The sequence below is a fragment of the Tribolium castaneum genome, chromosome 5, assembly GCF_031307605.1.
Source record: "Tribolium castaneum strain GA2 chromosome 5, icTriCast1.1, whole genome shotgun sequence".
Taxonomy (NCBI): domain Eukaryota; kingdom Metazoa; phylum Arthropoda; class Insecta; order Coleoptera; family Tenebrionidae; genus Tribolium; species Tribolium castaneum.
In genome coordinates, this window is record NC_087398.1 from 11,212,143 (window position 1) to 11,235,603 (window position 23,461).

At 30.1% G+C, this 23,461-nt stretch overlaps 1 protein-coding gene across 2 annotated transcripts; it reads left to right on the forward strand.

The window, feature by feature from the left end:
• Positions 1-75: 75 nt before the first annotated feature.
• Positions 76-23,461, forward strand: Nost (Nostrin). 2 transcript variants are annotated; one of them, XM_008194817.3, is made up of 11 exons: positions 76-305; positions 3,431-4,292; positions 8,200-8,285; positions 12,435-12,812; positions 12,857-13,021; positions 17,425-17,560; positions 17,616-17,780; positions 17,836-17,988; positions 18,050-18,202; positions 22,837-23,014; positions 23,074-23,461. In XM_008194817.3, exons 1-11 carry the CDS (start codon positions 76-78, stop codon positions 23,319-23,321), a joined length of 2,754 nt encoding a protein of 917 aa, XP_008193039.2. In that variant the 3' UTR covers positions 23,322-23,461. The 2 variants fall into 2 exon arrangements, with proteins under 2 accessions (XP_008193039.2, XP_008193041.2); XM_008194819.3 differs by having other exon boundaries at positions 12,866-13,021.

The window sequence follows — 23,461 nt, forward strand, 5'->3', positions numbered from 1 at the left end:
TAATTAGCGTTTATCCTGCTTTTTTCACAAATGAGTGTCAGTAAGTAGCAGCAATTGAGTGCGACGCGAGCGAAAATGAAAAAAATCTGCAATAAAATAACGAAACAGCAGTGGAGAATCACCGTTCCGAATATCAACTCGAAAAAAGCCGCTACCGAGCGAAAATCGGGCTCTTACGACTTGGAAGCGGCCCAAAAGGAATACGACCGCACTAGAACTGTGCCAAACAGTGTTTTTGTAAACAGTGATAGTGATAGTGACACCGACGACGAAAAATTCCAAGACGCAATGGAAAATGGTACAAGGTGTGTTTTAATGATTTTCATCTAGTCACTGAATTTGTCGTTACAAATAGAACTAATGACAGACATCAAAAATTACCATCTTCCATTTATTAAGTCTCCAATAAATTCGCAAATGAGTGTAACGAAATTTTTGAATATTGTAATAAACTGGCAATTTATCAACAGCCCCAAAATTTCCTAAATTTTGAAATTAATTTTGTTGGTACAAAAAGTGCGAAGTAGAAAAAATACTGTATGATATCTTGTTTATAAGGCATTTTGTCGTTGCGCTCGTCGTGCTCTAAATTCGTGCGTGCGACAAAATGTGGCTTATAAAACTTGTATCATAATATACTATTATGGCTTTAAAAATTATTTTTTCTTCCTTATTTGACAAAATAAAAAAACAAGTTGCTACTATAGGCAACTCCCAATCAAAAGCAGGTAATATTACGTCCGGTGTTCCACAAGGCTCAACTTTTGAACCGCTTCTATTTTTAATATACAGTAGGTGACCCAGGGGTGTGTAATCGGTCTTTAACTTTTTTGGGAATTGAACTATTGCTATGCTGTTTTTATTTATCCAAGAGATCGACTTAAAATCCACAAACTAAAAATATTTTTTTTATACACAGGGTGTTGTATACCAAAGTTATATTTTTTTAAATGGAACACCCTATATATTTTCGCATAATTGGAATCTACGCAAAGAAATAATGTAACTTTATATAAACTATTATGGGTCTATCTTTTTTCTTTTGGAATGATTCAGTTTTTCGTTATAAGAGAGACCAATTTTTGAAAAATCACTTCAAAATCGCCTATGAATATTTTCCTGAAAATTTGCAACAGGAAAATTCAGAATACCTTGTAGTCTTAGCAAATAGACGACTTTTAGTTAAAGCTCGTATATAATATGTAGCGTGTGCCAAAACATAAAAAGTAGAATAACTCATTTTTTTCACATGGAACACCTTGTATTTCTTTACACGTATCGATAACGTTTTTCATATACTTTTATATTACAATATATATTATATATTATATATTATATATTATATATTATATATTATATATGTTTATTTATTTTTCGTATAGAATAAGGTACTCAAAATTGGGAATAAACAAATAGGTGTCTTCAGTAACGTAAAAAATCTTGGAGTTGTAATGATAATGGATTCGGAATTGCGATTTAGAGAATATGTAAATTAGATTGTACTCATAAAAGGTCTTAAATTGCGTTAAAAATCATTGGTGCTTTCCAACAAACTATGGTTTTACTATTTATTATTCATGTTTAGATTATTATCGATCCAAATATCAGTTACAAAAAATATAAAAATCGTGTTCTCGTTTTATTCATAAATAAACAAAATTTGACCATATTCCGCAAAAAATAAAAGAACTTTGGTTGGCTGCCAGTAGACCAAATATTACATGTCCCAGCAAAAAGAAAATGTCCATTTTATTCGTCAATTTTGCAGAATATATTTTTTTAGCTTACTTTAGTCATTGGAATAAAAAAATGCAGAGGTTTCTTGCAAGTTGAATAACTTACAAATTTTAAATGGAAAACCCTATTTTTTTAATTTTGAATCTAAAAGACCTTTAACAATTAAATGTCTGAAGGGGTTTATGAAAAAATGTCTACTTGCACGTCCAAATCATATATTAAAATTGAAACATGTTTCAAGGAAAAATCCTCATCATTAGTCTAAAGAGAAGTACAGAAAAAAACACAGGATTAAAACAAGGAATATACAAAAACTAAAAACTTACCAAAAAAATTGCAATTGTACAATTAGAGAAATCTTTGAATAGAATATTACTTGTTAATTTCACTTTTCTGTTTTAATGTGAAATTTTATAATTATTAGACTCATCTTCAATTCAAATTAATTAAATGTCTCTTGCTGATAATACTTAACTTTAAACATTAAAAAAATATTAACTATTATTTCAGTAGTCAAAAAGTGAAGTTTTTAGCAAATAATTGTGAAACATAAATTTATGGTTGTAATAAATAGTAATAGGGTTTCGACCCTGTTTTAAGGTCATCTTCAGGGGGCTTAAAATAGGCTTAAATAGCCTCCCTGAAGATGACCTTAAAATAGGGTCGAAACCCGGGTTAGAATAATAATCACTAATCGTGTGGTGTAAATTTATTATTATTTTATTATAACCCTAAATAACTTTAGTATTACCCTTAGGCCATTATTCCTCATTTGTTGCAGTGAACCCCGCAGTTAATTAACGAAAACCCCGTGTAAACTCCAATGTTAAAATTAACTATTAATGTCAAATATCTTTTTAGTTATTAACTTTTGGCATTTGAAACTTCATGTTTTTAGATCGACAATTTAATAATATATGAGATGTTCTATTTAACGTTTTCAAGTTATTCAACTTTCAAGAAACTTCTTCATTTTTATGTTCCTAATCGAAATGCGCTAAACAGTTACAGATTTATGTCAGAAATTTCCCTTTTAAAGTGATGAAAATCCCATATCTTTAGGATTCTTAGTTTTTGTGATATGAATTAAAAAGAGTGTATTTAAGTCAAAAAAACATTAAATTATTTCAAAAACTATGCAGAATTGTTCAATACACAATTAGATCGAAATCATCAGTACTAAAAGCTACTTCTAAAAATGCAAAAAAATTAGTATGTTGCATTTAAAAAAATATAAGTTTGAATTGTAGCTCATTTTTGAAACAGGGGGTTAGTATCTTTTTTATAAAAAAATATTTATTTTTAAATTATTTAAGTGACTTTACCAATTCGCAGAGACTCCTTGTATAATTCTTATATTTTGTCAGTGTTTTCTATAAAATGTTTGTTACTACTTTACCACCCTATCTCCGTAAACTATGCATTTCAGTCAAGAAAAATTGCCATCAAGTTTCTGTGCGTATTTTTCGAGTTTTCAGTAAAATAAAAGCATATATTTCTAATTTTTGGTTTTTCACAAAATTCTCATTTTCTTCTTCATTTATTTTGTGATTTTTTTCTTCAGTAGTTTTTCTATTCAATTCGTTTATTTATTACTTGTTGTATTTACAACTCTAATAAAGACGGCTTATTATTATTATCTAAACCACTTTCAAAGTTGACTAGATGAAAATCATTTTAACACACCTTGTAGTTACCTGAACGAACCAACGGAACCAGTGGAATACGACGTCCCCAAAATCAGCTTCAAATTTCTATCAAAGGGTGAACCCCCCGAAAACGATGTGGTGCTCAAAAGTGAAGTGTGCTTCGAAGTCGCAACCCCTGAACCCTCCCCCGTCAAAAGTGACATCGAAATTTTGCCAGTGGTGGGCATTATCAAGTGCGGAAGTGACCCAAACCTGGTGCTTCGTGACCACGAAGACGACGGTCTTTACAAAATCCCGAGACAATTGGCCAGGTGTCGTCTATCACAATCTTTAAACGATTTCAAAGTCGAGGAGTTCCAAGCCTACACTTCGAACCACTCGAGCATCGAACATGTCTCCTGTAGTCAGGTTATTGTGCAAAGTCCGGACGTACCACCGGAGAATTTCGACTATTGCAAAGCCCGGAGTAAATTACCGATGAAGTTACGGAGGCCCACTTTTTTGAGAAAACCCAAAAAAGCAGTCGATACTTGGAACCAAATCCGGACGAAGTTTAGCAATATTATGATCGAACATGCGGCCCAGCAGCGAGTTGGGGCATTCAGTGATAAGGATAAGGTCACTCTTAATCTTGAAGAAGTGTACAAAACGTCCAAAACTAAGTGCAAGAACGCGTTTAAAAGCACAACGAGGATGTTCAAGCGGAATCAGGATTCGCTTGATAGTGAAAATTCGGGGCAGTTTGTTAAAAATGAGGCGTTTTTTGCAAGAGTGCCGCTCACGCCGAATGATATTGAGTATAAATTTGATTTCAACAATGAAAAGGGCACCAATGATGATGAGAAGGCTGAGTTTGATTTTTCATCGATTAAATCGGCGTTTCGGAGAAGTAAATTCGTGGCGGAGGTGAGGACTGGTGTTTTTAGTTGAACTGAGTAAAAAATGGTAAAATAACACCATTTTTGACAAAATTCGCTAAAAGACGAATGAATCAAACACAATATACGGAAAGAACTAGAATTAATTTGTCTAAAAAACGTTTTTTTGTGGAATTTATTAGCGATCAAACTCAGATTATATTTTTTCTCTTTAAAAATATCCCAATTTTTTTAATAATAATAATAAAACATTGTTAAATGAGATAAATAGCTTCATAACTTTGTACACCAATTAGTTTGGTTTTGATATTACCATAATTTAGAATTATTTCTGTCTCTCTTAATTTTTTTACCGTTTTTGAGTAAAATAATAAAACGTGAAAAGATGCACTCCATATCAGACATCGCAGTGTTTATTAAAAAAAAAATATTTTAATAAAAAATTTTCTTATGTATCACTTATACTATACTAATTTATTTGTACTAATGCTATAACCACTGTATAATGTAGGGAATTGTAATTTTTATAATTGTGTTTTGATAAGTTCTTGCAAAATAAATGAATCTCTTTCAAAATTTCTATCTTCATCAATAATTAATTAAATCGAGGGAAACAAATCTATTATACGTGTGGTGATTTTTTAACTTTTCCAGAAACTTTTCCAGAAAGAAGGGGAATCGTAATCTATTTTCGACAAAATTTTGTTATGTTCTTGGTTATTTTTGACACAAACAAATTAAATACAATAAGTTAAATTTTAAAGACTGAATCCGTGCATTCGAGGAGGGCAGAAAAAATGTAATTTTCGAGTTAATTTATTGATTTTTTGACTTATAAACTTATAATAAATAAGTTAGTTCAAAAATGTGGCTGAAGATTTAGATAAGTTGAAAATAACACCATATTAGAAAAAAGTTTATATGAATTGTAGACCGTTTTAGATGAAACATCAATTTAGATTTATGTTGTTACCATAAAACCAACTAAATTTAACTAAAGCTAAAATAGTATGAATTTGTTGATTTTTTCGAAAAAAAAACAGTAATGTGCTTAAAAATATTAAGTCTAAGAAATCAATAAGATCTTCTTTCTTGTAAGAAAAATTACTTTTCAACTTAATTTACTGATTTTTGGATTTCTTTTATCAAAATCTTACAGAAAACTAACATTAAAATTACTTAAAACACTAAAAGATATAAAAGATATAAAGTTATAAAAGATATAACATTTTCGAACAAATTTGATAGTTTTTCTACCCACTTGTTTCAAAATTTTGCTCAAAATAAGATAAAGAGAACCTTTTTCTGCCCTTTTTTTTTATAAAATATGAGGAAACACTATTAAGTAATAAGGATGAAAATCCATTTTAATTTTTTCTCGATTAAATCGTCGTTAAAAATGTAATGAAAAATACGCGAGAAAGGCAGAAAAAATTGAATTTTTCAGTTAATTTAGTGCTTTTTCCGTCTGTTTTTGCAAAATCTTAAAAACAAAACCAGTAATTTGGTTCAAAAACGTGGTTGAAGAAAAGTTGAAATATCTACAAAAATGAGTTTCAGGTCAAAAAAACAATTAAATTTATCAAAATCTAAAATGCTCGTTTGCAATGTAAATTTGGTGATTTTTCAGCCCGCTTTAACACAACATATTTGAAGAAAAAAAAATTTACTTTAGAAACGTACCTGAGAACATTCGAAAAATGCAAAGACAATAAACTTTAGTAAATTTTTAGGTCTGTTTTAGCAAAATCTTGCAAAAAACAGAGCACTGCGTTCAAAAAAATGCTGAAAAAGGTAGAAGTAACATCATTTCAGACAAAATTTTGTGGTTTTTTGACTTATTTGTACAAAAATTTTGGCTAAATCGAGTAAAACAACCTCAAGTATCTAAACCTAATTTAGTGTTTTCTTAGCTAGTGTGAACCATGTTAAAAAACTTTAGTCAAAATCAGTCTTAAATACTGGAAAAAGTCTTTTATGTCTAATTTTATGACTTTTGTACATGTTTCACCGTAATTTCGCGATTTTGATTTTTCTCGATTAAATCGGCACTAAAACGTGCTTAAAACGTTCAAAAAAGCAAAGAAAACGTCATTTTGCAATTATTTTAGTGATTTTTTGCTCTATTTTTGTGCAGTCTTACACAAAAAACATGGTTAAAAATTTGGAAAAGTGAAAATAACGTTTTTAGACAAAAATTTGGAACAAATTCTTGTCCATTTAAGACCAAATATCTGTCTTGATTTAACTTCGTAATTTTTTTATCGTGTTTTGACAACACCTTAGATTTCTGGTCAAAAAATCAACTCAATTTGGCTAAAGCTAAAATACTCGTGACATGAATAATTTGATGATTTTCAGCCAGTTTGAGCAAAATATAGTATGTACTGCGAAAAAACTAAGTTTTTGCATCAGAAATGTGCGTAAAAAATTTTTTTTTCCACTTATTTGGTGACTTCTTAGATTTTTGGCCTAATTTTGCTTACTTTTAACGAAATTTCGCAAAATGTTAAGTCACTAATGAGGATGAGAAAGTCGATTTTGATTTTTCTTCGACTAAATCGAACCACGAGGTGAGAACTGGTGTTAATCTAGAATCGTGCAATTCTCTGGTATTTTTTCAATTGAATTAAGTGGAGCAGGAAAATAATTGTCGGGTTGAAATGTAAGAGGTTAAATAAAAGGTCGGGCGGAGGTTTGCTTGCTAATCATCTTTGAAGAAAAATTTTTTACGTAATTTGTTTTGAGCTGTGAACTTTGAATTAATTCATAATTAATAACGTGCTGTCTTATTTTTTTGCCAAGTCGTGAGCATATATTTGAACGCAAACATTGTTAACGTAACACTGTATAAACCACACAAAAAGCCCGACTTTATCATCACTTGTACTTTTATTGACTTTAATCTAATTATAGCGGGTGCCAGATTCCAAGAAAAAATAAAATGAACAAAATCAAACATTTCGGGAGCACCTTATGTGAATGTTACTTGAGAGTAATCTTGCCACTGCTTTCTCTGCACTTGGCTGTTTCAGAAGATTAATAATTTAATTACTGAAAATACTTTTCGCGAGAATTTACAGTAAATATTCCTAGAAACCTGCATCATTAAGTACGAGTCATTAAGCTGTTTTAATGAGGAATTGTTTGCATTAAGCATTATTGAAATGAACAGATTTTTCATTCTCTGGTGAAAATTTATTTTTTCCAGTTTGGTAAATAAACGTTAATTTTATCTTTATTTCTATGTGCGCAATATTGTTTCATTACGCATTGAAATTACTGTTTTCAACTTACAACATTATCTACCTCAATGGAGGATAAAATGAGTTTCTTCACAACTAACTGAAAAATTTGCGTCAAAATTATTTTAAAAATGTGCATACACACATGATTCATGTACTTGCACACATGTACACGTACATATTTTTTATAGTGCAATAATCCTCACTTTATTACGGTTAAAAGGTGATTTGTCGCTTCTCTTAACTAAACAGAATTTGTAAACATTTGAAGTGCGCCTCTTGCACAATAGACAAACTGAATCTTCAAACTAAACAGCAGTCAAACTGTTTACGTTTGTAGATAATATAAAGTGGACATTTCGTTCGATGGTCGAAGTTAAAAGCCGTTTCAGCTATTGATCAATTGAATGGGTTTATGAAAAGGGACTTCCGCATAGCGGAACTGAGTTTAAAATATCTATCCGGGTCATTCACACATAAACTACAATAATTTTCATAGGAATAATAATGATAATGACCACCGGCGCGTGTACTATAGATGCATTTTTCCTCCAGTGCAACATCTTTCAGATGTTGTTAGCCAGTCAATAGCGTGACAAGGAAACAGTTTTATGATGTATGCAAATCACGGCGGTCAAGTTAACAAAGCGTAAGCTGGAATGTTGACAATTTAATTATTTTTTTTTTCAGGGGCAAAATGGGTTTGAAGATCTTAGAAGATACGTGAAACAGGGGGGCGATTTCTGCAAGGAACTCGCCACCATACTCCAAGAAAGGTGAGTGGTCCTGTTAGTACAAGAAAAAAATTACAAGAAATTAAATACATATTGACGCTTGACCTTCCCCTCATTCATGAAATCGCATTTTCTACTTCTCATATTTCATTCATAATTTTTTATTGATGCCATCTCTAACTCTCGTCCATTCACTTTTTTCTCTTGAAGCTAAAATAACATAAAATACTTAACTAACTTCTTTCCCTCTCTCTTTTATGTTTGCATACTTTCCCACTAATTGCTACCAAATTACAAAAACTAGTTTAAATAATACCAAGATACGTAAATCGTTTTTTAAATGTCATAGTAGTTCTTCCAGATCGTTGGAAAGTGTCATTTAGAACAGTCAAGGTTATAAAAATAGTACTCTATTATAATCGATTCGTGATTATTTTTTTAATTTTCTTGAATGATCTTTGAATATCGAATTATTTTTATCAAATTTGTCTAGACTTTGAGAATGCGTTGGCAACAAAACCTGCCAATTTTTTTAACGGTAAGAAGCAAAAAATCATTTGGCAACTGGTGATATTACTGGTGTTATAATTTAATCGTAAAAATCCGGTATTCCCCCGAATATTTTTTTAACTATTTCCAAAAAATCACCAACTTAGTGTTTTTTTTTACAAAATGCCAAGAAATCCTTAAACTGGAACGAAAGTTGTATTTTTCAGCCTTTTGTGTCGAAAATCGTGCTTTTATTTACCTTTCTGAAGTCTTTCAATTATTTTTAAGGACATTTTTAAGGTAAAAAGTAAGACAAAGGTTTTTTTTGACAATTTTGCTACAAAATCACCAAACTAGATTGAAGTTGATGTTATTTTGTTGTACAGGATTTGATCAGAACGAGCCTATTAATAATAAATTAATAAAACCATGTCGATGAAATTGCTTTTTCGCATAATTTGGTCTATTTTTGAGTAAATTTCTGTCAAAACTGATAAGATTTAGTAGAAGGTAGTTTCCAACTGAACAAGTTTAGTTTAAATTTACATTTATTTTTGTCTTTATCAGTGATTTTAGCTTCAGAAACGCAATTATTGTGCAAATTTTCGTTAAAAGTATGCAAAAAATTCAGCAAACTGAGACAAAATCCCGTTTTTTGATTTCAAAGGGTTACAAAGAACAAACATTGTGTTATAAATGATATAACCGGAAATCTCCCGAAAAAAAATGGATCAAAAACAGTGTTATCTTTACTTTTTCAAAGCTTATGCGCGTTTTTAAATTACCTTTTTGTTTAAGAGATTTCATTAAAACAGACTGAGCGGAGATCAACAAAATAAGTTGAAAGTTACATTCTCTTCTCTTCTCACTTTTTTAAGAAAATTTTCGTGAAAAATATGAGCAAAAATGACTAAACTAAGTCAAAATGCTGTTTTTTTTTGACCGGAAGTTAGTCCCTGCTCTCTTCTCTTCTCTCATCTTATCTTTTCTTTTTTTCTTTTTCCTCTCTTCTATTTTCTTAACTTTGCTCGTTTTTGAAAAAAAATCATCAAAAATATGAGCAAAAATCATAAGAAGTATTGATAAGACTGTACTGGTTAAATATAGTATTATTTTTACCTTTTTAACCCTTTATAACCACAGTCTCTTGTCTTCCTTCATCTTATATCTTCTTTCTTTCCTTTTCCCCTTTTTTTTTCTGTTCTCTTTTTTGAGAAAATTTTTGTCAAAAATATGAACAAAAATCATAAGAAGTACTGATAAGACTGTATTGGTTGAATAAAATAATACTTTTACCTTTTTTAACCCTTTATAACCACAGTTTACAACTAAATTCTTAGTTATTTTGTGCCTTTTTCGATGGTTTCAACTTGTTTTCAACCAGAAATGCTATTATTTAGCAAATCTGCGTTAAAATCAAGCAAAAATTTCACTAAAACTAAGTCAAAATGCTGCATTTTTTTGGATTTCAAAGAACTAAAAAGAACAAACATTTTGCAAAAACTGAGTTAACCAGATGTCAGTCTCTCTTCTCTTCTCTCAACTTATCTTTTCTTTCTTTCTTTTTTCTCTCTTTTTTTTAACTTAGCTCGTTTTTGAGAAAATTTTCGTCAAAAATATGAGCAAAAATCATAAGAAGTATTGATAAAACTGTATTGGTTGAATAAAATAATACATTTACCTTTTTTAACCCTTTATAACCACAGTTTACAACTAAATTCTTAGTTATTTTGTGCCTTTTTCAGCTTGTTTTCAACCAGAAACGCAATTATTTAGCAAATTTAGCAAAAAATTCACTAAACTAAGTCAAACTGCCGTTTTTTTTTGGATTCCAAAAGACTAAAAAGAACAAACATTTTGCAAAAACTGAGTTAACCAGAAGTCAGCCTCTCGTCTCTCATCTTATCTTTTTTTTCTTTTTCCTCTCTTCTTTTTTCTTAACTTAGCTCGTTTTTGAGAAAATTTTCGTCAAAAATATGAGCAAAAATCATAAGAAGTATTGATAAGACTGTATTGGTTGAATAAAATAATACATTTACCTTTTTTAACCCTTTATAACCACAGTTTACAACTAAATTCTTAGTTATTTTGTGCCTTTTTCGACCTTGTTTTCAACCAGAAACGCAATTATTTAGCAAATTTGCGTTAAAAGCAAGCGAAAAATTCACTAAACTAAGTCAAAATGTTTTTTTTGGATTTCAAAAGACTAAAAAAACAAACATTTTGTAAAAACTGAGTTAACCAGAAGTCAGCCTTCTCTTCTCTTCTCCCAACCTATCTTTTCTTTCTTTCGTTATCCCCTCTTCTTTTCTCTTCTCTTCTTTGAGAAAATTTTCATCAAAAATATGAGCAAAAATCATAAGAAGTACTGATAATGCTATTGGTTAAATATAGTATTATTTTTACCTTTTCTAACCCTTTATTTGTGTCAACTAAGTCAAAATTCATTTTTTTTTAATTTCAAAGAATTAAAAAGAGCAAACATCTTGCTAAAATTGATTTAACCGGAAATCAGCCTCTCTTTCTTTTCTCTTATTTCTTAGCTCATTTTGAGAAAATTTTCATCAAAAATAAAAGTAAAAATGACTCGAAAAATGATACGTGTTGATAAGATTAGATATATGTAATATTATTTTTACCTTTTTTAACCCTCAATAAGCACAGTCTGCAACTAAATTATTAGGTTTTTATGCCTTTTTCGATGGTTTTAGTTCGTGTTCAGCCAGAAACGCAATTATTTTGCAAATTTTCGTTAAAGCAAGCAAAAATTTTACCAAACTAAGTCAAATAGTTGTTTTTTTGGATTTCAAAGAATTGACAAGAGTATACATTTTGCTAAAACTGATTTAACTAGAATCAGCCTGTCATCATTTCATTTATTTCTTCTTTTAACTTAGCTCACTGTTGAGAAAATTTTGTTAAAAGTAAGGCCAAAATTCATAAGGATTTCCAACAGTATTGGTCGAATGTACAGTATTATTTTTACCTTTTTTAACATTTCAAGCACAATTTTACCTAAATTCTTTTTTAACAATTTTAGTTCATCCAGACACGCAATTATTTTGCAAGATTTCAATAAAAGCGAAGGAAAAAAATAAAATTAAGCCGAAAATTGTGTTGATTTTGCATTTCAAAGTATTTAAAAGCACACAATGAGACCAATTTTTTAGAATCTCTTGCTGTTGAACTGCAAAGATTTAAACGGAATTCACAGTTTTTTGGACAGATTTCAATAAAACAGACTGAGAAATCCAAAATGACATCAATTGTTCTTTGTTCGAGCGTTTTGCACGTTTTTCAACCAAAAAATTATTTCGAAAACAAGTTAAAAACATGTTTTCTCATCCCTTCTCTCTTCTTAGACTTTTAACAACTCAGTTAGAAAGAAACAAATGTAAACTTTGTTAAAAAGTAGGCGTAGATAAGCCTGGCTATAATACTCTTCCAGATCGGATCTAGTGATTTACCAAATTAAAATTTCCAATTATATGAATTGTCCAACGTCACATCCCCTCTTGATCAATTCTATTCCTTGCAAACAAAGATAACGAGCCGCTGAATGTAATAATTAAGTCATAAGTACCAATGACGCATTCTTTGCATAAACCATTAATATGTAGTAACAGCAACAAGCATAAATTTGCAACGCAATAAACATCAAATCAAATTTACGACCACTTTTTCACTTTCATTGCATTATAGGGCCGAAGCTGAGACCCAATACGCCAAAAACTTATCAAAACTCAGCTCTAAACTATCCCGAGCATGTCGCGACGGCGTCGGCGGCCTAAACGAAGCCTGGAAAGCCGTCGCTATTGAACTGGAAACTCGGGCTGAAATCCACCGCCTGATGGGCCAAGCCCTCTCGGAGGAGACGGCGAAACCGCTCCGGAACATGACGGAGAACCAGCACCGGACCCGGAAACAGTGCGAAGGGACGGTGGACAAAGCGGCCAAATCCTTGGCCGAATGGAGGACAGCTGAGGCCAAGAGCAAGAAGCAAAGCCATACGTGTGCCAGAGACAACGAAAAGTTGCAAGATGCCGCCGTTTTGGATACGTCGAGGTCGGGGAAGTTGACGTGAGTTGGTGGAGATTGTTTGTCGGTGTGATGCGGATTTACAGGTTGAATAGGAGCAGCAGTTTGATCCAGCTGGCGCACATGCACAATAAAAACACCCCGGATAAGGAAAATACGAAGCTGGAAGGGAAGAAGCGCAAGGCGGAGGATGCAGTGAAGAAGGCTGATATCGAGTATTACACGCTTTGCGTCCGGGCAGAGAGGGCAAGGTATAATTTAATTTAATATTGGATTTTAATAAATAAATAAATAAATTTCACAAATTAAAGTTACATGATTGTGAGTTTGCTAACAAATAATAATACAGGGTGTATATAAATTGGCGCATAAGATCTTCAGTACGCTGAAGGACATAAGCTCTTGAGAATAATACAAAAATTCCCACCCAATTATTCTTAGACAGCTATTCCATTTTAACGGACGGGACACTGCACAAATTGTTAGATTTTTTTTTCAGTTTTTACGAACAGTATCAGTAGAAGTAATTTTTTCTTTGTAAGAACTGTAAATTAGAGCAACATTTTTCAAAAGTTTTTCAAAATACGAGCACCAAAAGAAATACAAATTGATGATATGATGACGGACGGGACACAAAAAAGACCTCACATTTTTATCGTTGAACAATCGTTACAATTATAAAGTTCTGTTAATTTAAAAGGCACTAATTCCAACAACCAATGTGCCACGACTTCTGATTCATTTACTTTTACACATGCCGGACGGGACAAAAAAATCTTGTGTTTGAAAATAGTTAAAATTTATTAAGACGGGTTTTAATTATTAATAACTTTTACTATATTAAAATTAAAAATCCTTGGTTTTGTTTAACAACGTAAGAAATAAGAACAACATTGTATGTTTGCGATAACGGACGGGACAGCAAAATAAATAAAGATAAAAAAGTAATATTTCTAATGAATTTAATTACTGATTTCCATTTTTTAAACTACTAAAAACTAGAAAAATACTCTTCAAAAACTATTCAATAGTTGTTGTAGGGGAGACCTGGTACAAAAGAAACACTTTACAATTTTACTTTGATTTCTGGCTAATTATTATGTTTTCGATAAAATCTATTTGACCTGTAGTCTATACTCTATAAATTTACATATTTTTTTTGATATGTTTTTGTTCCTAGCAATTACAAAGCTAAAAAAATTTTTGTTCGTTACTTTCGTCCCCAGCGTTGGGACGGTACAAGTAAACAATGAAAAAAATACAAGATTAAATCGTTATTGATTTTATTTTATTTATTTAAATAACAAGGAACAAATAAAACGAAACAAAATATTTGTTTTCAAATATAAAGTTTATAAAAATTCTTGGTTTTGTTTAACAACGTAAGAAATAAGAACAACATTGTATGTTTGCGATAACGGACGGGACAGTAAAATGTATAAAGATAAAAAAGTAATATTACTAATCAATTCCATTTTCTAAACTACTAAAAACTAGAAAAACACTCTTCAAAAACTATTCAACAGTTGTAGTAGGGGAGACCGGGTACAAGAGAAACACTTTGCAATTTTACTTTGATTTCTGGCTAATTATTATGTTTTCGCTAAAATCTATTTGACTTGTAGTCTATACTCTATAAATTTACATTTTTTTTTGATATGTTTTTGTTCCTAGCAATTACAAAGCTGAAAAAATTTTTGTTCGTTACTTTCGTCCCCAGCGTTGGGACGGTACAAGTCAACAATGAAAAAAATACAAGATTAAATCAATATTGATTTTATTTTATTTATTTAAATAACAAGGAACAAATAAAACGAAACAAAATATTTGTTTTCACGGATAACAAAAAAATTCTTTTTTTAAGTATACTATAATATCCTATACTACTTAGACTCGCAATTATTGTACACGTAGTCTAAATCAGCTTGGTTGGGCGCAACGTAAAGCTATTTTTTACATTCCACACACTGTACCCATTTCTCGTTTGATAAGCTACTGCTTATTTGTAACTTGTGTATCAACCACGGTTTTGTTCTTTTTTACCTCAATACTTCTCAACTGAATATGATAAAAACAAAACAATAACAAAAGTTATCACCTACCATAGGCAAACTAATAACAAAATATCAAGTCAATAATCACGTTGGTATCATCTCCTTAATACTACCTGAACACTAAATGAATAAACATAAAAAATTTTTTTGATGCGTAAAATAATGTAGGTATAGTATAGTTCTTTATCGGGAGCTTTTTGCAAGTGAAGAGGAAGGTTCAAGCTAACCTCCATCGGTTGCATGTGTAGTTTTGATTATTAGATAATTCCACAGAGCATTTGATACTTTCGACCCGCCGTTACTTTTGTACCCGGTCTCCCCTACGTTATCGCCTACAAGGCAATGTGTGAATATTTTAGAATCCAATGAATTACTTCAATTTAAATGATTATCCTCTAATATAAACCGAATCATATATTTTGAATGAAACTTAACATTACTAAAATCCAAGGACGTTATCCTTGCTAAAATCATTTTGAAATTTCGGTGTAAGGTTGTATTTTTCCTGAAATGGCTGAAGAAGTAAAGTAGAGATTTTTTTCTTTTCATTTCTTAAAATATTTTAATCGGTTATAGAACCAAGAAAGAGACCAAGTTTCTCTACTGTTACACCACGTCAACGAAACTGAAAATTATTTCTAATAATCATTAACATTAAATTTTCAAAATTGTGATTTTTTATATTCAGAAAACTAAAAAATTGATCTGGCAACCTAATAAAAAAATCTATAGTTACGACTGTAACTACTCTACGACAATTAAAATAAAGGTATCCACGGCTAAAACACTGAAACGATACCAATGTTATTATTTTGTGTTGATAATTTCGTTAAAAATTACGATGGATTGTTTATTGCACTTTTTAGAGGTTTCCTGAAACGTTTCTTATAACGTATTAAGTATTACCTTGCACAGAAAACAGTTAAAAGATAAGTAAAGCACGCGCTAACAGTATTTTTTTTTAAATTCGTTCAGTACAAGGTGCCTAGTAATTCTTTTTATTTAACTTAAATTAGCTTAAAATTACTGAAATTTTCAGTTTCAAAAAAATATTTCACCCCTAACTTAAAACCAAATTGAAAAAATAATTTTGGGGCTTAGATAACGATTTTCAACATTTTTCCAAATACATTCAAAATTAGATATTTAAGGTAAGGGTAGCTAGCAGCAAGGGGATGACACTTAAAATGCAACTAATGTTAGTTTTGAACTTCCCCTCGTAATACCAATCAACCTAGGGGTTAATTTTTGACTCTACGTTATTTTGTAACGTTTTAAAGCCAACTATAATAAAAATCTAAACAGTTTGTTAATTTTTGACCCTTTGTTATTCATACAACCGAGCGACTTGTTACATTACAGTGGTATTTTGTGTGACCTAGTTGTGGTTATAGTGCTTGAAAATATGGAAGAATTTAATAGCAACTACAAAATAATATTAGCGGCACAAACAAGTCTCAAAAGTTTTCATTTTATACGGTTTTATACAATGTGTTTTTAAATGATTCTCATCTAGTTAACTTTGAAACTGGTTTACGTGTAAAAAGATTTGTGCCGCTCTGCTCATTTGAATTAACTGTCAATAAATGTCAACTGTCAGTTGTGAAATTCACAAATTGTCAATTAATTTCTTTTAATTTTTTTTTAAATGCAACTAAATTGTAACAAGGAAACACTTTTACTGTCAAAGCTTATTTCCGAATTGGAGATTTAATAAATGGAGAATGGTAATATTCGGTGTCTAAACGCCTGTCATTAATTCTATAAAGCGGCATTTCTGATTTTACATGAGAAATTTACAGACGACTAGATGACAATCATTTAAACTAATTTAATGAAGCTTTAGAACTTTAAAACTTTAGAAATAAAACGTTCAAACTTGGATAATTATAGGTACACATTTATAAGAAAAAAATACGAAATTTATTTATTACACATTAATTTATAAGTTGCTTTACATTTAATTTATGCTTATTTAGGTTTTACATTATTATTGCGTGAGGACTGACGTAAAGAAAGATTTATGTGAAATTTCTTCTTCACACAAAACAATTTCCTTCTTTGTCTTACATTGATTGCTGCTATTTTGGATTTACTTGTAATGTCTTGTCACATCCACAATCCAACAACGTTTAATTATTTTTTTATGCCTAATTCATAAAACATAAGTAACTTTTCTTTTTAGTTTTGTTTCACATAATGAAATAATTACCATTCCCTCTTGGCATTTTTTGGCTAAATAAATAAATAAAATAAAAAAAAGATAACACGCGTTTCTTTTTTTGAAATTTATGTAGTTCTTGCTCATAGAACAATATTTAAAATATTGATTTGAATTTATTTGATAATTTAATAACGCATTCACTATTTAAAGAACGACATTCGCCAAATTGTAAATACGTTAAAATTTACCCCAGTTTTTACTCAACACATTTAGACTACCCAGTACTAAAAAAAAATAATAAAAACCCTGTATATTTAGTACATTTATTACTTTTACTGACCAAAAATACTTAACGTTTAAATAAAATACTGTGAATTTTTTGTACCGTAACTTAATATTGAGATATCCTTTGACTAAGTAAGTTATTTATTGTTAGACTGGAATGGGAATCGGCCGTTTTGCGGGGCGTCAACACGTTTCAGTCGCTTGAAGAAGAGAGACTGAATCATCTGAAAACCGTTCTAACGTCGTATCTTCATCACAGTGCCGAACTAGGGCCTAGACTAATAGAAGTATGTTTTTTTTTTCTTATTTTTTTATAGTCTTGTCTAAAAATGCAACTTTTAGGCATCTGAGAGACTCAAAGCCCCGGTCACGCAAGCTGAATCGGGTAAAGATTTGAGCACTTTTATTAATTTGAGACAATCCTCGCAACAAGTTTCCGAACAGCTTTTGCCGGATTTTTACTGCGAACATATTACTTTGGCTATGAATAGGGAACGGCGGAAGCAGGTTTGTCCATTAATTAATGTCGGTATATAACCATTTATTTTTGAATTAATTGAAGGCTTTGGTCAAATTACTACACCTAATCCGGCAAGATATCGAAAGGGAGAGGAAGTCTAAGAATGGTTTGGAAAACTTATCTAAAGCCATTAAGCAAACGCCAAATTTCGGTGCTGAGGATTCGCAACAAAGTGTCAGCGAAAAACTGTATCATGTAAGTTTAAACGTGAGTTAAATCAAGTTCCAGTTTTTTTAATAAAACGATTTTTGTACAGATGAAGTCGATGTTAACGTATTTGGAGGGAGCACGATACAAACTACACAATGCTTTAGCAGAACTTGACAGTAAACCAAGGTCTGGGCATCCCCTAGCAGCCCATATTACCATAACGAGGGATAAATCGGGATTGCAACAAAGCATACTTAAGGTAAAGTCCACCGCAATGGTTATAAAACAACTTTGTAATCAGTGATAGCGCTAAATTATAAAAGTGAAAACCGTTTCTCTAATTCAAGTTATTTTGATTTAAACTTGTCACACAGTTCAATAAAATTTGAAAAGTCTGAAAAGAATGAAGATTCAGTCGAAACAGGGTTCTATAATGAGAGAATCTTGTAAATTATTTTCGTTTTTTTACAAAACATAAAACAGCAAAGTTCATTCTTTATTTAAAAACAATTGTCAAAGTATTGTCATATTGTTATCAGCCACTAGCATCCACTAGTTATATGTTGATTATTTTAGGATGGCAATGAAATTTAAAAAATAACTAAAGTGTTAATAGGTTTTTTTTGGAAGAGTCAACAGTTCGTTGCTTGAATTAAACTTAATATAATACAAAAAAAAAACATTTTTGTATTTTATTCTTGAAAAGTTGAATATTTTTGAGAAGTTTGTTCGATTTTCTTGTTGCTACTTGTGTTTTTCAGCATAGTTTGTTTGACTGAACTTATTTTGTAACAAAAATTCCCCTTATATAATAATTGAACAAAGATTAATAAATATTCTGACATAAAAAAATGTATTTTAAATTTCTGATAAAACAAAACAGATAAAGTTCATTCTTTATTTAAAACAATTGACATATTGGTATGAGCCACTAGCATCCACTGGTTATTTGGTGATTTATTATTAAATTACCAAAGTAAAACGGAAAAATAAATTCCTGGTGTTAACTGTCCAGATAAATTTTTTCTTGTTGTTATTGTTTTTCTTGGCGTCGAATTTTTTTCATTTTTAGTAAATCCACAAACAACCAACGAAGTTAAAAAATAACCAAGGTATTACCATTTTTTTCAGATATTCGTCATTTTGTTGCTTGAATCAAACTTAAAATAACGCAAAAATCGACTTCTTCTATTTTATTCTTGAAAAGTTTAAAATTTTTGAGTTCATTCAATCTGTGGAACAGTTGAACTTGTTCAATATTATCAAAACAGATCAAAAAATCAAAAACTAAAATTTAACAATAGCCCTTCTTAGGCTTTTTATAAAAAATTCTGGCTTTATTTTAATAGCAGATCTCACACAAACGTGTTATCTAATTGCAAAAAAATTCGCTTACTGCAAAAAAGTTTTATTAATTCGATGTAAACATCATAAAAGAGTAGGTTTACAATTCACATTTTTCAGGTGATTTAGTTCCCTTTAACTTACTGTTCAACAGAAATATTTTATTAAAAAAAATAATTTATGCAACAAATTGCAGGTAGTTTATAAAAGCTAGTTGAATCTAGTATTTTTTAATGATTGGTGGTCTTTCTCTGTTGAATGATTTGTTAATAAAAACTTGTCTGACTTAAGAAAATCCAAGAGAAAATCTCTATTTTCTTGTCGATATGATTCTATTAACTTTGTGTTTTTTAGCATAGTTTGTTTGACTGAACTTATTTTGTAACAAAAATTCCCCTTATATAATAATTGAACAAAGATTAACAAATTTTCTGACATAAAAAAATGTATTTTAAGTTTCTGGTAAAACAAAACAGATAAAGTTCATTCTTTATTTAAAACAATTGACATATTGGTATGAGCCACTAGCATCCACTGGTTATTTGGTGATTTATTATTAAATTACCAAAGTAAAACGGAAAAATAAATTCCTGGTGTTAACTGTCCAGATACTTTTTTTCTTGTTGTTATTGTTTTTCTTGGGCGTCGAATTTTTTTCATTTTTAGTAAATCCACAAACAACCAACGAAGTTAAAAAATAACCAAGGTGTTAACTTTTTTTTTCGGATATTCATCATTTTGTTGCTTGAATAAAACTTAAAATAACGCAAAAATCGACTTCTTCTATTTTGTTCTTGAAAAGTTTAAAATTTTTGAGTTCATTTAAAATGTGTAATAGCTGAATTTGTTAAATATTATTAAAACAGAGCAAAAAATCAAAAACTAAAGTTTAACAATAGTCTTTCTTAGCTTTTTTATAAAAAATTCTGGTTTTATTGTAATAGCAGATCTCACACAAACGTGTTATCTAATTGCAAAAAAAATTCGCTTACTGCAAAAAAGTTTTATTAATTTGATGTAAACATCATAAAAGAGTAGATTTACAATTCACATTTTTCAGGTGATTTAGTTCCCTTTAATTTACTGTTCAACAGAAATATTTTATTAAAAAAAAATAATTTTTGCAACAAATTCCAGGTAGTCTATAAAAGCTAGTTGAATTTAGTATTTTTTAATGATTGGTCGTTTTTCTCTGTTGAATGATTTGTTAATAAAAACTTGTCTGACTTAAGAAAATCTAAGAGAAAATCTCTATTTTCTTGTCGATATGATTCTATTAACTTTGTGTTTTTCAGCATAGTTTGTTTGACTGAACTTATTTTGTAACAAAAATTCCCCTTATATAATAATTGAACAAAGATTAATAAATATTCTGACATAAAAAAATGTATTTTAAATTTCTGGTAGAACAAAACAGATAAAGTTCATTCTTTATTTAAAACAATTGATATATTGGTATGAGCCACTAGCATCCACTGGTTATTTGGTGATTTATTATTAAATTACCAAAGTAAAACGGAAAAATAAATTCCTGGTGTTAACTGTCCAGATACATTTTTTCTTGTTGTTATTGTTTTTCTTGGGCGTCGAATTTTTTTCATTTTTAGTAAATCCACAAACAACCAACGAAGTTAAAAAATAACCAAGGTATTACCATTTTTTTCAGATATTCGTCATTTTGTTGCTTGAATCAAACTTAAAATAACGCAAAAATCGATTTCTTCTATTTTGTTCTTGAAAAGTTTAAAATTTTTGAGTTCATTCAATCTGTGGAATAGTTGAACTTGTTAAATATTATCAAAAGAGATAAAAAAATCAAAAACTAAAGATTAACAATAGCCTTTCTTAGCCTTTTTATATAAAAAATTCTGGCTTTATTTTAATAGCAGATCTCACACAAACGTGTTATCTAATTGCAAAAAAAATTCGCTTACTGCAAAAAAGTTTTATTAATTCGATGTAAACATCATAAAAGAGTAGGTTTACAATTCACATTTTTCAGGTGATTTAGTTCCCTTTAACTTACTGTTCAACAGAAATATTTTATTAAAAAAAATAATTTATGCAACAAATTCCAGGTAGTCTATAAAAGCTAGTTGAATCTAGTATTTTTTAATGATTGGTCGTTTTTCTCTGTTGAATTGATTTGTTAATAAAAACTTGTCTGACTAAAGAAAATCCAAGAGAAAATCTCTATTTTCTTGTCGATATGATTCTGTTAACTTTGTGTTTTTCAGCATAGTTTGTTTGACTGAACTTATTTTGTAACAAAAATTCCCCTTATACAATAATTGAACAAAGATTAACAAATTTTCTGACATAAAAAAATGTTTAAGTTTCTGGTAAAACAAAACAGATAAAGTTCATTCTTTATTTAAAACAATTGACATATTGGTATGAGCCACTAGCATCCATTGGTTATTTGGTGATTTATTATTAGATTAGCAAAGTAAAACGGACAAATAAATTCCTAGTATTAACTGTCCAGATTTTTTTTGTGTTGTTATTGTTTTACTTGGGCGTCGACTTTTTAATTCTTAGTAGATTCACAAACAATCGACGAAGTTAGAAAAATAACTAGTGTTAACATTTTTTTTCGGATATTCATCATTTTGTTGCATATAAAACTTAAAATAACGCAAAAATCAATTTCTTCTATTTTGTTCTTGAAAAGTTTTAACTTTTTGAGTTTATTCAAAATGTGCAATAGTTGAACTTGTTAAATGTTATTAAAACAGATAAAAAAATCAAAAACTAAAGTTTAACAATAGCCTTTCTTAGCCTTTTTATAAAAAATTCTGGCTTAATTTTAATAGCAGCTCCCACACAAACGTGTTACCTAATTGTAAAAAAAAATCGCTTCTGCAAAAAAGTTTTATTAATACATCATAAAAGAGTAAATTATGCAATTCACATTTTTTAATTACTGTTCAACAGAAATATTTTATTAAAAAAATTATTTATGCAACAAATTGCAATAGCTAGTTGAATCTAGTATTTTTTAATGATTGGTCCTTCTCTGTTGAATTAATTATGCTCATATCGGCCGATTTGTGAATAAAAACTTATCTGACTAAAGAAAATCCGGGAGAAAATCTCTAAACTTTTGTCGATACGATTCTAATAAGTAATAAGTATATTTTCAGCATAGTTTGCTGACTGAACTTATTTCTTTATCTATTATGAAAATTGTCCTTATACAGGGTGCCCGTTTTTTGAGCTCCACCATTATAAAAAGGGCAAAGTTGCGCATTTTTATGGTGAACAATTATCTAAAAGAAAATTTTTTGTGTCATTTTTAGTTTTTGAATTATTGGGAAGAATAAAAAAATGTAATTTATGTATTTATCGAAAAGAAAAAGGCAAAACAAGTGTTACCTGTGTTTGTCTTTTCTTTCGACTTAATAATAATTAATAAAAATTAATAAAAAAAATCTCATTTCATGCAAAAATTAGCTTTGAATGAGTTATTTTGTTATTTTATTTTACTTGTTTTGATGGATGTAATCAGAAAATTGTCACAATTAGCTTAAAATAAGGATATTTCAGGTGCCTCAGTGGTTGAAAGAAGAATGGTTCGAGACGGAGAAGAGCCCCCTGAGTGAAAAATCCGTCAGATCAAGCAAATCGGATAATTCCGATCCGCACAACAATGACATAGCCGACCCCGAATGGACCGACAGGGGGGCTGCTGACGGCAACTCTAATCAGCCTGACTCCGATTTCGGTTAGTTTCCCGATTACGAAAACAAAATGAGAGTAATAATAAATAACAATGTTTTCCAGATGAGTTTTCGTCTCAATGCAGCAGTGCTGAAAACATTTGCAACACGGAAGAGAGTCCAGTGCAGCCAATCGCACAATGCAAAGCTCTGTACGCTTACACTCCCAATTTAACCGACGAGTTGGCGTTACAACCAGGCGATCTCCTCTCGGTTTATCGGCAGCAAGACGACGGCTGGTGGCTGGGAGAGTGCAAGGGAAACGTCGGGATTTTCCCCGCAACTTACGTCGAGCTGATCAATTCGAACTAAAGACTGGAGAACGATTCCACGTTGGGATAAACGCTGTACAAATAATTTTAACGTTCTTCCCTCCCCACTTTATACAAATTTTTTATTCACACCTTATTAATATTTTGTTAACAGCAGTGATAATAAAAGTGTAACTCCTC

Coding starts and splice junctions, on each gene's coding strand:
- Nost (XM_008194817.3), top strand. CDS start 76: ATGAAAAAAATCTGCAATAAAATAACGAAACAGCAGTGGAGAATCACC. Junction 4,293..8,199: donor GAAGTAAATTCGTGGCGGAG/GTGAGGACTGGT, acceptor TTTTTTTTTCAG/GGGCAAAATGGGTTTGAAGA. Junction 17,781..17,835: donor ATAGGGAACGGCGGAAGCAG/GTTTGTCCATTA, acceptor AATTAATTGAAG/GCTTTGGTCAAATTACTACA.